The sequence below is a fragment of the Pyxicephalus adspersus genome, chromosome 4 (assembly GCF_032062135.1).
Source record: "Pyxicephalus adspersus chromosome 4, UCB_Pads_2.0, whole genome shotgun sequence".
Taxonomy (NCBI): Eukaryota; Metazoa; Chordata; class Amphibia; order Anura; family Pyxicephalidae; genus Pyxicephalus; species Pyxicephalus adspersus.
The window spans coordinates 90,246,031-90,260,945 of NC_092861.1; the positions used below are offsets into that span (position 1 = coordinate 90,246,031).

Consider the following 14,915-nt stretch of genomic DNA (forward strand, 5'->3'; position numbering starts at 1 on the left):
AATAAAACACCACTTGAACTGCCAAGTAATCCATCTCACTAATGCACTTGACCATTCTATAAATTCTTTGGCTGATTAACCAGTTAAGGTATAGAGTGAGTGCAGTGTAACACACAGAATTTGTTATGGCTGTAATTAAACAGATTAGAGCTGGCATGCTTGTCACTATAAAGCAATGAAATGAAGAAGACTTCTGTCACTTTGCCGCATTGTCAGGACATAGTGACCAGGAGCTGTCCTTCAGCACCATGCCAATAATGCTTCAAGGTAATGACCACTAAGAGCCCTTTCCTGGCATAGAAGTAATCATGAAAGGGCATGCAGTTCTAAATGGCTTCTATTTTTCATGCTTTATAGGCTGGCATACTGCCATTATTGTCTCTTCAGCATTTTGAGGAGATTTGCAAGTTTAAGTTTTGGAACATCAGTACAAATATTATTTTCAGCATTTACAGGTGTTCGGCATGTAGGTTAGACCTTTAGGTGCTGAGATCTCTGGTTCATAATTCTGCTTTCATCTGATTGACAAGGGAAACACTGAGCTGGCAAATTTCAAGCTTTTTTCATGTCAAGTCAATGATTTCTATACTTGCGCTAAGGATGCAAATCTGCAGGGGACGTGTTTTGGGCATCTCAGTGGCCATAGCCCATGGGGTGTTCTCTGGCTCCCTGAACATCCTGCTGAAGTTTCTAATAAGCAGCCATCATTTTACCTTCCTCACCTTAGTGCAATGCATGACCAGCTCCACTGCAGCAATCACATTAGAAATTCTTAGACGATGTGGGAAGATCTCTGTGCCCCCATATGGCTTGGGTCTTGCTCGGATGTTTGCAGGGGTGATCATTCTCTCCATTCTGCAGTCCAGTTTCACACTGTGGTCTTTAAGAGGGCTCAGCCTGCCCATGTATGTGGTATTCAAGCGATGTCTGCCCTTGGTGACACTCTTAATTGGAGTACTGGTGCTGAGAAATGGGATCCCCTCCATAGGAGTATTGGTTGCTGTGTTCATCACCACCTGTGGTGCAGCTCTAGCAGGTAAGACAACTGTCCTGTCCTGCTATAAATGTACATGGAACTTTCTTCCTATGACTGTTCCCAGCAGAAGTTCAGCTTTGGGGTAATAAAGCTTGACTCCAGTAAGACAGGTCAGGTAAGGTACCAGTTACAGACAGCTCTGTCTTATATTCTTTACAGCAGCACCTGTCCACATTTTATAGCAGATGTACCAGCAGACTTCACTAGCATGAAGTGACAAGGGAGTTTCCTCTCTGTATGCTTTAGATATAATTAAAAGAGTCAGGACAGTGATACACTGCAGTGTTCAGCTACAAAGTATTGTTCTCATCACATACAGTTCTTGTTCCTTTTATATTGGCTATTGTCTAAACTGCCACTAAATTGCTCCTAGGTATATGTACTGATGTACTAATACTGGGATGAAATATGCTGTTCATATGCCTTTGTATGGGTGCAAATGTTTATTTCAATCTTCTGCTATGCTTATCCTATAAACTAATACAACAGTTCATCATATTACTGCTTGATCCAGGGGTGCCCACATTTTTTTGGCTTGTGAGCTACTTTGAAATTGACCAAGTCAAAATGATCTAGCAACAATAAAAACTTGGATTTAACAACTCCTATGCGTGGTAGAGTTTATTTTGAAAGACAGGGCTCTGCGATCTACTCACATTGCCTTGAGACGTGCATTGTGCCTTCATATGATTTGATTGGTTGCTGTCAATGACTGTGGCTCTTTGCACAGCCTTGTTTGAATAATCCTGCACATTTTAAGTCTATTATACTGGGCTTACTTTTAAAGAACACTTTAAATAAAGAATAATTATATGTTAAGGGTCACTTGCCTTGTCTGCACCTCAAAACCTTACAAATTAACCCAGCCCATCTACATAACATACAACAGGGAAAAATAACACAAAGCATGTGGTCATAGTAGGTAATATGTGTGTAAATTCCAAAATAATATTTAAATATTTAATGGACATCAATAAAGAAAAATAATATCATGTTAAAATATCAGCAGGACCTGCTAAAAAGCAATTCAGATTCTTCGTAAGAAATTATTATGGCCTCTGGTGGTTATGCTACATTAAATCCACCATTTATAATTCAAGACCATGTGTGATGTGATGTCATACAAATCTTGTATTATGAAAGGGGTAAAAAAAAAACACTGTAAAGGCAACCTGCTAACAAATCATGTGTTTAAATCTGTTCATGATTAACTCCCTAACTGGTGAGGGCCATGTACCCGTATCAATTATGTGCATATCAATATAGCAATATCAATATAGCCTATCAGAATTGTATGGCCTATCAGTAAATGTGATGAAAATTCACTTTGCAAAGCATACTCTATTATGTACACGAAAATGTAAAAAAACAAAAAAAAAAAACAGTAATGTGCTGTGCTTGCATGTGCTTGGATAGTTGAAGTTGGTAGAGCTTCATCTCATTTACTAAAATAAGTGAAATATCTCTTGGAAGGGGATAATTCACTTAGATGTGTGAGCAGTCAAATAATCGTTTTGGTGGATCTAATCAAAATTTGTTTGGTATGTGTTCAGACTCTGCACTCATTTACTGGTTAATTTTACATTGTATTCTCCCATGCAATGTTGAAAAAAATTGAAGCCTAAATTTTAAAACATGCAATGTTACATGAGTGTGAGCATGCTCACTAGAACACTGTCTTGCAATGATAAATACCACCAATGCTTTACTCCCTAATGATTTATATTGAATCACCAACATCTTGTGTTTGGCTGGACTATTTTGACAAGGCTGGAGAGGATACACTTTCATAAGTGAAGCTGGGTGATCCAGCAAACCTGGATTGGATTTAGTTCAGGATTGAAAACATTTGCTAACAAACAGGATGTTACATTTTAAAAACCCATTCCAGGTTTGCTGGATTACTCAGCTTCACTGATGAAAGTGTATCCTTTCCAATATTGGGTAGCTTTAATAAATCAGCCCCTTGGTATTTACTTGCTTGACAATTCACATGCTAGCAAATGTTTTGAATCCTGCAACAGATCCATTCCAGGTTTGCTGGATCACCCAGCTTTACTAGTGAAAGTGTATCTTCTCCAGCCCTGGAGAGCTTTATTAAATCAGGCCAAATGTATGAGGGCACAAGCTCCTTAGCAGTTGAGAAATAATTTAGGAAACTAACATGGCCCTGATGATATTTTTAACCTTTTCTATTTATTTTTTATTAAAATATTTTCTTTCATATTTAATTTTGTTCACTAAAGGTTTGAGTATTATTTTTATTCTTTACATATGATCATAGGCCTTGTGATACTAATGCCTGTTGTATGTTTTAAGTCGATGTGTTTCTCAGTCACCCCCGCTGCTCTCATGAAATAACCCATTACCCTGTCTGCTGATGAACATTATATTTATTATGTCAAAGTGTACTGTATTTAAATCCAGGATTTCTCTTTTGTAATGCAAATTATTAAAATCTGTGCAAAGCCTGGAGATTATTATTTTGCACTTTTTTTTTTCTATTTTTATTTAAAGCCACATAGGCATGATATATTCTTGTACAATCAGCAAAAGGTACTTGAGTTGTAACATTCTAAAACAAACACCTACTTATTGTAATTGAACATATGCTCTGTCCCTTTACCATATGCAAATATTTCTGATGTTTTCATTATGTACACATATTTACCAGTTAAAGATCTATTAGAGGCAGATACAGGTATTCCCAAGTTATCTTTCAATATTATTTGTTGTTTTCTAATTCACAACAAGATTTGTTAAGGAGAAAAAAACGAGTGTGCAGTTGGAAGTTTAAAAATGATACAAATCTGTCCCTGCTATGAAGGAGGAGGTTAATGAGGTTAATAAGTCATTTGTGACCCTGATGTTGGTGGTGGCACTCTCCCAATAAGCGCTTAGCATTTACTGATGTGAACAGCTGTTGTGCTATACACATCTTACAAGCTCCAATGGCAATAGGAGTTTCCTATTTTTTTTATTTTCATTTTTTTAATGAATGAGAGTAATTCAGAAGACCTGAGGACTGCTGAAAAAGAGGGATTGATACAGTAACACATAACAAAAGTGAACAATAATAATGAGCCTGTAACAAATATTTTTAATTGCTGCACCACACTCATTTACTAGCATTGGTCAATTCCTATATATGAGATAACTAATGCATTTACTTCTATATATCCACTGCAATTTTTAGCAATATGAAATAAATAGCTTTGATAAGTACATCACTTTTCTAAGCATTTTTAAAGAAAGCAAACAAGTTATCATAATTTCCAACAAAACACAATGTTCATGGATTAATGCATTTTATACAATTATTTAGTGGCAAATTCTCTAGTCATGGTCCTTGGCTCATGCCAGGCTTCATATGTCCTACCACAAATGATCCGGTAGAGTTACCATTAGCATTCATTTAAAGTAAGAGAATAGCTTAATTTTCTGGTGATGTAATTTTACTAATCAAGATCGTTTTGACAGTATTATGTTAGTAATACTGCATAATTATTACTAATATTACACAAGATGTCATAAGTAATGTCTAGCAAAAAGAATTGGGAATATGGTCTGCTGTCTGGACCCTTAACAAGAATGTAGTACTAAATCAGAACATATTGTAGCTTTGTCCTATGATGTATTTAAACATCCAATCTTTGACTATAAAAATCTCTGCAGAGCAAGCAAAAGCAAAACTTATGAGTATGGGAGAAGAAGGGAAGGACAAAGGATTCCTCTTTGTTGTTGATATTGGTTTCACTATTTTCATAATGTAATTGTGTTTGCAATGGTTCAGGTATTCGGAAGCCAGGAATAAATGCTTTTTCCAGAAGCTTGAACTCTGGAAAGATCAAAGAAGGTTACTTTGATGACAGTCTCACTGGAATGCAACTCACCAATTGTGAAATAATGTTCCTTTTTTGTTTGAGGTGTTACCAGCAGATACTTGGCATTTTAGGGTAAATGGTATGCGAATTAACAGTGGGCACCTTTACTTTTTAAACTTTGTTTATTTTTCCTATTTTAAGTTCTAAAGTGTTTAGAGGATATAGACAATAAAATACTCTGTCAAGCTATAAAGAACATATTTTCCACTAAATAGAGTTTGGTTGCCTTGGTGCTCGTGGTTAAGGGGAATGAAACATGGCTGTGATGGGGACTGAGAAACAGGAAGAGCTTAAAGTATGAAAACTGTTTGGCGTATGGATCACAAAGGGTTGTCATTTGTACAAAACAGAGGGAACCACTGTATATTCTTTGTAAATAAGATTTAGAATAGGTGTTGGGAATGTAAATGGTTGAGCAACCAGTTGTTCAATGTGTATCTGGGAAACATTTGGTTCAGCATGCCTGACTGTGTGGATGTTGTGGCTAATGAGCCTGGAACATAAATGAATAATGTGGTGTAGCCAATGAGGTGAACAAGACAAGTATTTGAGCACAGGGAAAGTCATCTTATTTTTGTCTTTTTTTCTGATGTAAAAGAGTTAAAGAAAATTTGATTAACTGTTTCTGGTCCTGTGCAATTATATACCGACATTTCTCTTCCATGTTTTTTTATTCTGTTTCCATTGCTATTACCGAAAAAAAAAATCCTGTCCTGTGTGCAGTGGCTAGACAGATACTTGATATCAGATATTGATATGGGAAGGTAACAAACAGGAAAGATGCATGCCAGCTACAGTGTGCTTGTGTAAAGGTTTTTGTGAATGTAAAAATACTGTCTAAAATAAAGTTCCACTCATTATTATCAATTTTTCCTCCTCTAGCGTTGCACACACATGGTTAAGAATAGGGACCAAGAAAAACCACATTGCCTTTGTTTTACCAAACAAGTTGCAATGAAAAATACATTTATACCAAGATCAGAATAAAGTTACTTTCCATACAATACATAGTACATACTATAATATATAGAAACCTATGTGGTTGTTTCTAAAGGGCTGAATAATAATTTTAAAATGTAGCAAAGAAAAAAAAGGTATTAATAAGGTAATAATAACTTAGTTACCATCAACTTTTTTTTAATTACATCCACCTGTAGTGTTGTGTTTTTGATATAATACCTTAAAATAAATCAAATTAAAATTAAACATCTCTGTTCTTGTTCTCCTTTGTTACATGTTCTTGTTTAATATTAAATCAAATATATTCATGTTATTTTAATAATCCTAAATTTTCTGTCTTGTGTTCCATACAGGTGCTGGTGACTTGAGTGGTGAACCTGTAGGCTACATAACTGGAGTGCTGGCTGTACTAGTACATGCTGCTTATTTAGTAATTATTCAGAAGACTAGTACAGATAGTGAATATGGACCTCTAACTGCCCAGTATATCATTGCCATTACAGCAACACCTGTACTCATCATTTGCTCCTTCGCCAGTATGGACATGATCAATGCATGGTCCTTCCCAGGTTGGAAAGACCCAGCTATGGTCTGCACTTTAATTGCATGTACCCTGATCGGTTGTGCTATGAATTTTACCACACTGCATTGTACTTATATAAACTCAGCAGTCACTACAAGTTTTGTTGGTGTGGTGAAGAGCATTGCCACAATTACAGTTGGCATGCTGGCATTTGAAGACGTGGAACCCACATCTTTGTTCATTGCAGGTGTGGTTGTCAACACTTTTGGATCTCTCATCTACTGTGTGGCAAAGTACTTTGAAACAAGGCGACAGATAAATTATGAAGATTTAGAAAAGGAAGCTATTAGGGATGATAAAGAAGAGCAGGATGAACAGCACCCTCCATTTGTAATGGAAGAGATTTTGCAGAACAGCACAGAAGGGCAGCCTCAAGAAAAGCCATCTACCGAGACAGCTACCAATGACACAGAAGAAAAAAAAAATACGTTGGCTTCAGTCTTGCAATCACATGGTCCAACTGGGCCCTCAAATGGCGACAGCAGAAGTTCATTACGAGAAGCATATCTTGGAGTATGGCGAATGGTCAGGGGCACTAGATTTTTTAAAAAAGACTACCTTATAGAGAACGAGGAACTTCCTAGTCCTTGATAGTATATTTAAGATAATTTATATTGAAGGAGATTATCTTTTGTATGTGCTAAGGATGGATACATATAAATGTATAGTATATGGCAACAATTTGTCAAAATTTGTTATATTAAGTTAAATTTCATTTGCACCCTATCCATGATGCAAATGATATCTATAATGCATATATATAAACTGACATAGTCTTGATCTTTATGATCTATTGTAGAGAATGTGGTCTCATATAAATTTTTGACAGTCATGACTGATATCAGCATTCCATTATTACATTTTATGGTCTTTCTGTTAAGACGACATACGAAACAAATTGTGCATTTTATATGTCATATGAAACAGGAAATTGGGACAAGGTAAGGTTGTTATTTAAATTCATAACTAAACTCTACATGTACTGCTCCCAAGACTCTTTGTGGATCTCATTAACGTATGATCACATAACACAGGCAGGGTTGCCTAATCATCCTTTTATTCAATAAGGCAAACAAATTACACAGGTTCTATAGCTATATAAATACCATAAAACTGGATTTAATACAGGAAAGCTGTAGCTGGCTATAGACATGTCAGGATTGTGAATGTATATGATAACAGTGGGATTGTGAAATTACTCTATGTCTATAAGTGCTCTGCAACCTCAAAAAATGATCATTGTGTTGCCAGTGTTTCAAGTCTGTGGACAACTTTAGGGTAGTTAAAAAAAAAGTGGAAAGAGCAGCATAAGAATTTAGCACATGGAATTTTAGGTTTTGATTCTCTGTTTTATATGCTTCATGCAAATCAGACCTTGGTGGATCACAAAAGTTTAGGCCAGATACAGCCTAGCCGGTAGTTCGTTCTGGCCTAACGCCCCCTGGCCAATCTGGCCTAATGCCGGCCGGCAACTTGCAGCTCCGGAGCTGCGGGTTGCCGGCGGATCGGCCAGGGGGCGTTAGGAACTACCGGAAGATTGCCACTTTGCTTCTTACCACTCACTGCCTGGACTTCATTTTAAAGATTATAAAAGTGAAATCTGATGTGCTTATGCAGGTATCACAAAGTAGAAAAAAGATTCTTCTTAACAGAGAATTTGTAATAGATTTTAATCACTCGAGTAACCTAAATTTTGCCAAACAATATGTGCCATGATGAGAAAAAGAAAGTACACTTTCAAAGCTATAGCGTTGTGTATCAGGACATAAGTATAAAGCATCTGGTTCTTAGCAGGTCTTACATTTAGGTAAATACAACCTTAGATGAAGAGCAACACATGACATATTACACTCTGTCATTTTTTATTTATTGAAGAGCAAGTCAAAATGTAAAAGCAATGTGTGAAAAATTAAGTACACCCTTCCACTTCCATAGGCGTTAAGAATAAAGTAGCAGCCAAATGCTGAAAATTATTTGCACTTGATTATTTGATCACAAATGTACCCACCTTTATAAAAGCAGAATTTTTGTTGGTCTGCTGGTCTGGAGCATTCAGATATGTGTTAACATAGTTCCAGAAAGTAGGCAAAACATCAGCAATGATCTTAGAAATGCAACTGTTGCTGCTTATCAATCTGGGAAGGGTTATAGGGCCATGGTCAACCAATTTAAGTTCTACAGTAAGAAATACTATTTACAGGTGGAAACATTCAAGACAGTTGGCAATCTTCTCCCAAAAAATTCAAAAGTTCACTTCGAGGTCAGATATTCATCCTAATCTACAGGCCTCATTTAGCCTGTTAGATGTTGAAGTTCATGATAGTACAATTAGAAAAACACTGAGCAGGAATGATTTGGTTGGAAGGGTTGCCAGTGGAAAACCTATTCTTTTTAAAATATCATGGCAGCACAGTTAAGGTTTGCAAAGCTGCATCTTAGCAAACCACAAGACTTCTGGAACAATGTTCTTTGGATAGACAATACTAAAGTGTAAATGTATGGCTGCAATGCATTGCAGCACTTTGGCAAAAACAAGCACAGCCAAGGTGAATGAGTGCTGATCTAGGCATATTTTGCAACCACAAGACCTAAGCAGTCATTAAGTCGATTATGAATGTCTCTATATCCTAAATATTCTAGAGTAAAATGTAAGGCCATTTGTACAACAGCTAAAGAATGCCAAACACAACAACAAATCCTCAACACATTGGCTGAACCTTAACCCAATCAAAATGCTGGGGTTGGACTTTAAGAAAGTTGTGCATAAAAGAATTTCCACAAATGTCAATAAACCGAAGCAATGTTTTAAAGAAGAATGGGCCGAAAAATCCTCCACAATGATATGGGAGACTAAAAATGTTATACAGTAAACAGTTAGTTCAGGAATTTGAATCATGGGGTGTACTTCATTCATGGCTTCTTCATTTTGGCTTCATTTTTAATAAATAAAACAATAAATATCTGATCTTAAATCCTTAAATAATTTGGGAACCTTCTAAGGACCAAATGAATTTTTACATTCTGATATGCAAAAATATAAAACTGAAAGGGTTTATTTTATTTTTCACAAACATCACAAGATGTTTTCGTAATAATATCAGAGGTGGATGTTGATATGAGCAGTTAGTTATGTTAGTGTCCACATTTTACAAACATAAGAAAAATGAAGACTTTTAGACTTTGTCGAAGTTGTCTTGGACAGTATTAGTACACCTGGGATTAGGTTAGCAAATATGGGCAATACTTGCTACATTACAATAGGCAATGTTTAGTGTCCACCTATGGGCAGTATATATCTGTCATTAGCAACACCTGTGAACTAGTAGGTCATCAATCCACCTTTTCTTCCTTGTTAAAGCAATTTAAAAAAGCAATCTTTTAACTGAAAAATATGTGAATATTACTTCAAATTTAATTTATAGAAAACTATAAATAGAAAACTTTGCACAAAGCGTTTCTTCAGCTATCCCATGTGAAAAGAAAAATACATATAAGCTTGACATTATCTGGTATTCCTAGTAAACAAAGATTCTTGTAATACTGCATGCAAGCTATTTAGTATTGAATTTAAGGTATGAATATTGTTTTATTTTTCATATTATTAGAGATTATATCCATTTACCTCAAAGGTATGTGCTCGCTGTAGATCAAACACCATAGATAATTGTCAATCTTAATGATTTGTTTTTTTTGCATTATGTCATTCATTACCTAGAAATCTGTGGTATCCAAGATCTAAAAGCAAGTACAGATGGGATGACTAAATTGCTCCTTTATGCAATGTTTTTATATTTACTGTACTGTAGCACCTATCCTTACCTCCATGGCTTTTACAGTTGATATTGGGTGTCCAAAAAGCAGTAACTTCATAACAAAAGGACCAATTATGTGAACAAGCCCTCATAATAAGCCTGATTTATTAAAGCTCCCCAAGCTGGAGAGGATACATACTTTCATCAGTGAACCTGGGTGATCCAGCAAACCTGGAGTGGATCTCATTTGCTATTTGTTAGCAAATGTTTTCAATCCTGGACTAGATCCATTCCATTTGGATCACCCAGGTTCACTAATAAAAGTGTATCCTCTCCAGCCTAGGAGAGCTTTAATAAACCAGGCCCAATGTTTAAAATACATTTAGGATATTTAGGTACACTTACTAGCTTCAGCTGAATGTAGCCTGGTTATTTGATAATTATTATACTAATTATACTTTTACTAATTATAGATAGAATAAAGTCTAATATCACTTTTCTTTTGTCTTTAAGTTTTATCTTTAAGTTGATACTGCAAGGTAGGACAACATAATTGTTTTTAAATGGCACCTGTAAATGGTATTCAATATTCATACATTTATCCTATTATGTTGAAGAAAATTTGTAGAATGTATTTAAATTATGTTTAATTCCTCTAGTTAAGTACATATTACCAGGATGCTAACAGACTCCCCATCATGGCCCACTGCCCACTACAAATCAATCCATCTCTCTGCTTTTCCTACATATACCTGAGCATAGTCCGTGAAGGGTTTGCTTAATTATCTGGTGATTGACAAGTATTGCTATAATCCAGAACATAGTGTTTGGAGCTAATGAAATGATTTTGTTATCCAAAAAATAGTACTAAAAATTGTGTACATGGAAAACATTAGCAACAAATGCTATACAAAAAAGCTAAATTTATTGGACCATAAGAAAATCAAGGTACAGGTAACTACAAATGCATGTTCTGTGAAAGCAAGACACTTGTGTGAGTTAGCTGTGACACAAGCAGCCATTCTCTGATTTGTGTGCTAAATACTAGCTGTAGGGTAATGCAACATAACTCGTCCACAGAATTACTGATATGGAAAAAGTAAGCACTTGTGAGTCATGGAAAAGCTGCTTGCATCAGAGCCGGCTCACACACGTGCTTTGTTCTGTGACTCTTTAAAAGTATGTAGTTATACAAATACATTTTGACCCTATATAAATGTGCTCCCTTGTACAACATTCATACATGACCCACTTTGGTCTCTCATAATAATTTAGAAGTCATTTTTCCAGTTCAATGTATGCATACTTCTGTACTTGGACAAACTAGATGTATAGTACAATCATATCTATGATATTCATTATAGTCAATAAGTTAAAATGGAACTGAAAATATAATAAATATTTCATCATAGACCCCCTCCCTAACACCTACTGAAACTAAAAAAAAGCGAACATTTGATCAGGCATGTGTATCCCAGCAGGTGGATTACAGTACTTTTGCTTTCCCAGGGACTGCTATGTGAAGTATTACATAGGTGCTAGAAATCTACAAACTTACATAGCACAAAACTACATAGTTTCATTGTACACAGTTGATATGCGTGCATCCTATAAAAGTCTATGCAGCTGCTATGATTTGTGCAGTGAAGTCTGGTAAACAAAGCCAGAGTGCTGTTGGTCTGCTGACTGCCAAAAAATGATCACCGGAATAAGAAATCAGAGTTTTTATTTGCAGTAGGTCTTATGGAGGCCTTTGCTAAATGATATAACATAATTTAGATCCACTTATACCAATTTTGTATAGAAGAAAATATTTTTTTTATAACAAAAATTTTATATTAGAGTTGCTGTATTGTCTGTAACAACCAGATTCTAGCTCTCTGTTTTCAAGCATAGGTTAGAAATAAATAAATAAATATAAAATCTAAACAGTTGCTGTAGGCAACATTAGTGTTTTATAGCAGTTCTTTCCTAGATGAGACCCACTGCACTGTGAACAATAAACATTGCATTAATACACGTTTTCACTTTAACATATACTTGGTGGATCAAATAAGTTGTCTTAAAGCTAGCTGCAGATCAGCAATCACAAAGAAGCATAATGACATGTATCATTCATTTATATTATTTTATTTTAGAGTACTTATCTGTTTATTTTTCCCTTTTAAGAAGGGAGCAGTGGAAATATTTGCAAACACACAAAGTTTCAATCACAATAGGGAACAATAGAGAACCTGCATGAGTTGTACCAAACAAGTAAAACAAGGATTACCCCCTAGTTTATGGCTCAAAAGCTGTCCAGTCGTCACATGCAATGCTTGAATAGAGTGCAACACTAACAACTGTTGGGTTGTACATGGTCAAAATCTCCGAAGACACTTGTGTATTTTATTAAATAAATGCCTAATGAGATCTGTATCACAATAAAGGGTGCTGTTTACACCAATGCATATTCTTAAAGCTCCAACACCATCAACTATAATGACAAATATCTTCCCAAGCACTGTGCCTGAAGTTTCACTTAAATAAGGCTATAAAAAGACAGAATTGTTGATATGGCCTACAAGTCCAGTGATAGGTAGGCTGTCTTTATATTTTTTCAAAATGTAAATGGTTTATTTATAGTTTACATGATGCAGTTTGTCAACACTTTGATCCAGTCATATCAACTTTATTTAACATGCTTTCTTACTTATTAACATTTCCAATACTACTTTGAACCTACTGATAATTAATTACAAAACAGCATCATAACAACATCTGAAAAGATCAAGTTTCATACCGTCTTATTTTCTAGGATAACCTATCTTTATTTATATGTTTTAACTGCATGCCACTAGAATATGGCTTATACTTGCACTACATTCATTATAATCGTTCAAAGATCCTTTTTTTGTTCCTTGAGAACTTAGACAGCCTCTAGAGAGTACGGTTTTAGCTGCCTATGTGTTGTTCAAACAGCAGTATTCAGGTTATATCAGAAGTGACGGTAATGTTTAGGATCTTGGTGAAGGAGGTTACATAGGACAGATGCATACCAAGACAGCTCCAAGTATGCTTAAAATATTAAAAAAAAGAGCCCTAACAGGTAATACTTTTATATCCTTTATACCTGAATTCCAATCCTTTACATGAAGTTATTTGTGACAGTTTTATATTAAAACAAAGAACATAGCATAAGCTGTTTGCTCTTTAATGTTGACTTTATGCTCTGTTAGTAACAATTACACAATTTAAATTTGTATGTGCTGTATGACAAACCCGCACATGGAGTTAAAAATTTTAGGTCAATGCAGAGGACTTGCTACATACAACTCTCGATATCAGTAATTTTGTCCTTTAATCATTTTGACATACAAAGTTTAGTGCCATTTAATGAATAAATAATATTTTAGGAGACATTTGAATTACTATTGTTACAAACTGCCTAAGTGAAAATCATGCACTGGACTTCATTGACATGTGACTGCACTATGATGACTCAAGCCTTGTAAAAATATGTACTTTTCCTAAATTGTACAAAATATAAATACTATTTATTGTTTGTACCATAGAGTTCTGGTAACTGTACTGATCTGTGTGGAGATACATGAACTGTGCAAATATATTTCTTGGAACAAACAAGATAAAACATAAATGTTTTGTATGTGGCCTTACAAGACCAGATAAACAATAGACAATATTTTAATGTTGGTTTTCAAAGGACATAATCAGAACATTGATATGTTATGCTAAGACAAAAATGGAATATTTTAGATCAAAATGTTATATAAGACACTTTTTGGCATATTTATATATATATTTGCATTATGTTACATTAAATATTTGCAAAACATGTATGGATTGTATTTGATATTTCTTTGTATCAACAGAATCTGTAATTATTATCAGTATTAATAATATTGCACATGTTTAGTCTTTTGTCATTTACTGTAATAGATAATCTGAGAAACCATGAATGTATAACTATAAATATCAATTTAAAAGAAACCGATTCTGACACTAATATGTAGGCTATTAATGCTGATTCTTGAAATTCCAGTTGCTTGTCTGTAGCTAGTGTCACTGACTCAGAAGAGGCACAGCAGCTTAGAAAGTGTTAGAGGCAATTGGTTAATCATGACAATCAGATGGCAAAGACAATTGAAGAGGGTCTGATACATACTGTACATTTCTCACTAGACTAATTTTGCTGGGTGTCCCACCTAGCAGTTTGTCCTTTCCACCCACTTAGCTGGCTATCAACACAAAAGTACTCAGTCCAGGCATTGTGCAGAGAGAGCTGTCAGAAAGTGTAGGCAGCCTACTAGCCCTGTTGGAAAGATGGGGGATAATGCATATACTGTACATAGTGTCACAGTGTTTCTTTTGCTTATTAAGTATCTTTTTGCAAGAACTGACAAGCTCTCATTGACAGGCTGCTAAAGTTAAGTGTTTGTTGTCCGCAGCTGAGTCCTAGTGTACCAGGGTGTAGGTTTGCTGTAAAAGGGCTCAGATCTGCAGTGGGACCAAGCAATGGTGCACAGCACCATGCAAACTACTCACGGGTTGCACTTTTTCTAAAAGAAAAAGAATTTACAATATTGAACTTCTTACTGCTACCTAATTTATTTCCTATTGGGTGGTGGCAGGTATATGCCTCATGTAGCATCTCTCTGGAACCAGGTTTAGTTCACATTAGTGGGGTTTGAAAGCAGTTT

General features: G+C 35.3%; 1 protein-coding gene across 1 annotated transcript; it reads left to right on the top strand.

The window, feature by feature from the left end:
* Positions 1-600: 600 nt before the first annotated feature.
* On the top strand, positions 601-14,052 carry SLC35D3 (solute carrier family 35 member D3). Its single transcript, XM_072408949.1, has 2 exons — positions 601-1,036; positions 6,234-14,052. The coding sequence occupies exons 1-2, from the start codon at positions 601-603 to the stop codon at positions 7,052-7,054; spliced, it is 1,257 nt and encodes a 418-aa protein (XP_072265050.1). The 3' UTR covers positions 7,055-14,052.
* The last annotated feature ends 863 nt before the right edge of the window (positions 14,053-14,915 follow it).

Excerpts from the sequence above, each read along its gene's own strand:
- SLC35D3 (XM_072408949.1), top strand. The coding sequence starts at position 601 with ATGCAAATCTGCAGGGGACGTGTTTTGGGCATCTCAGTGGCCATAGCC. Across the intron at positions 1,037-6,233 it reads CTGTGGTGCAGCTCTAGCAG|GTGCTGGTGACTTGAGTGGT; the intron begins GTAAGACAACTG and ends TGTTCCATACAG.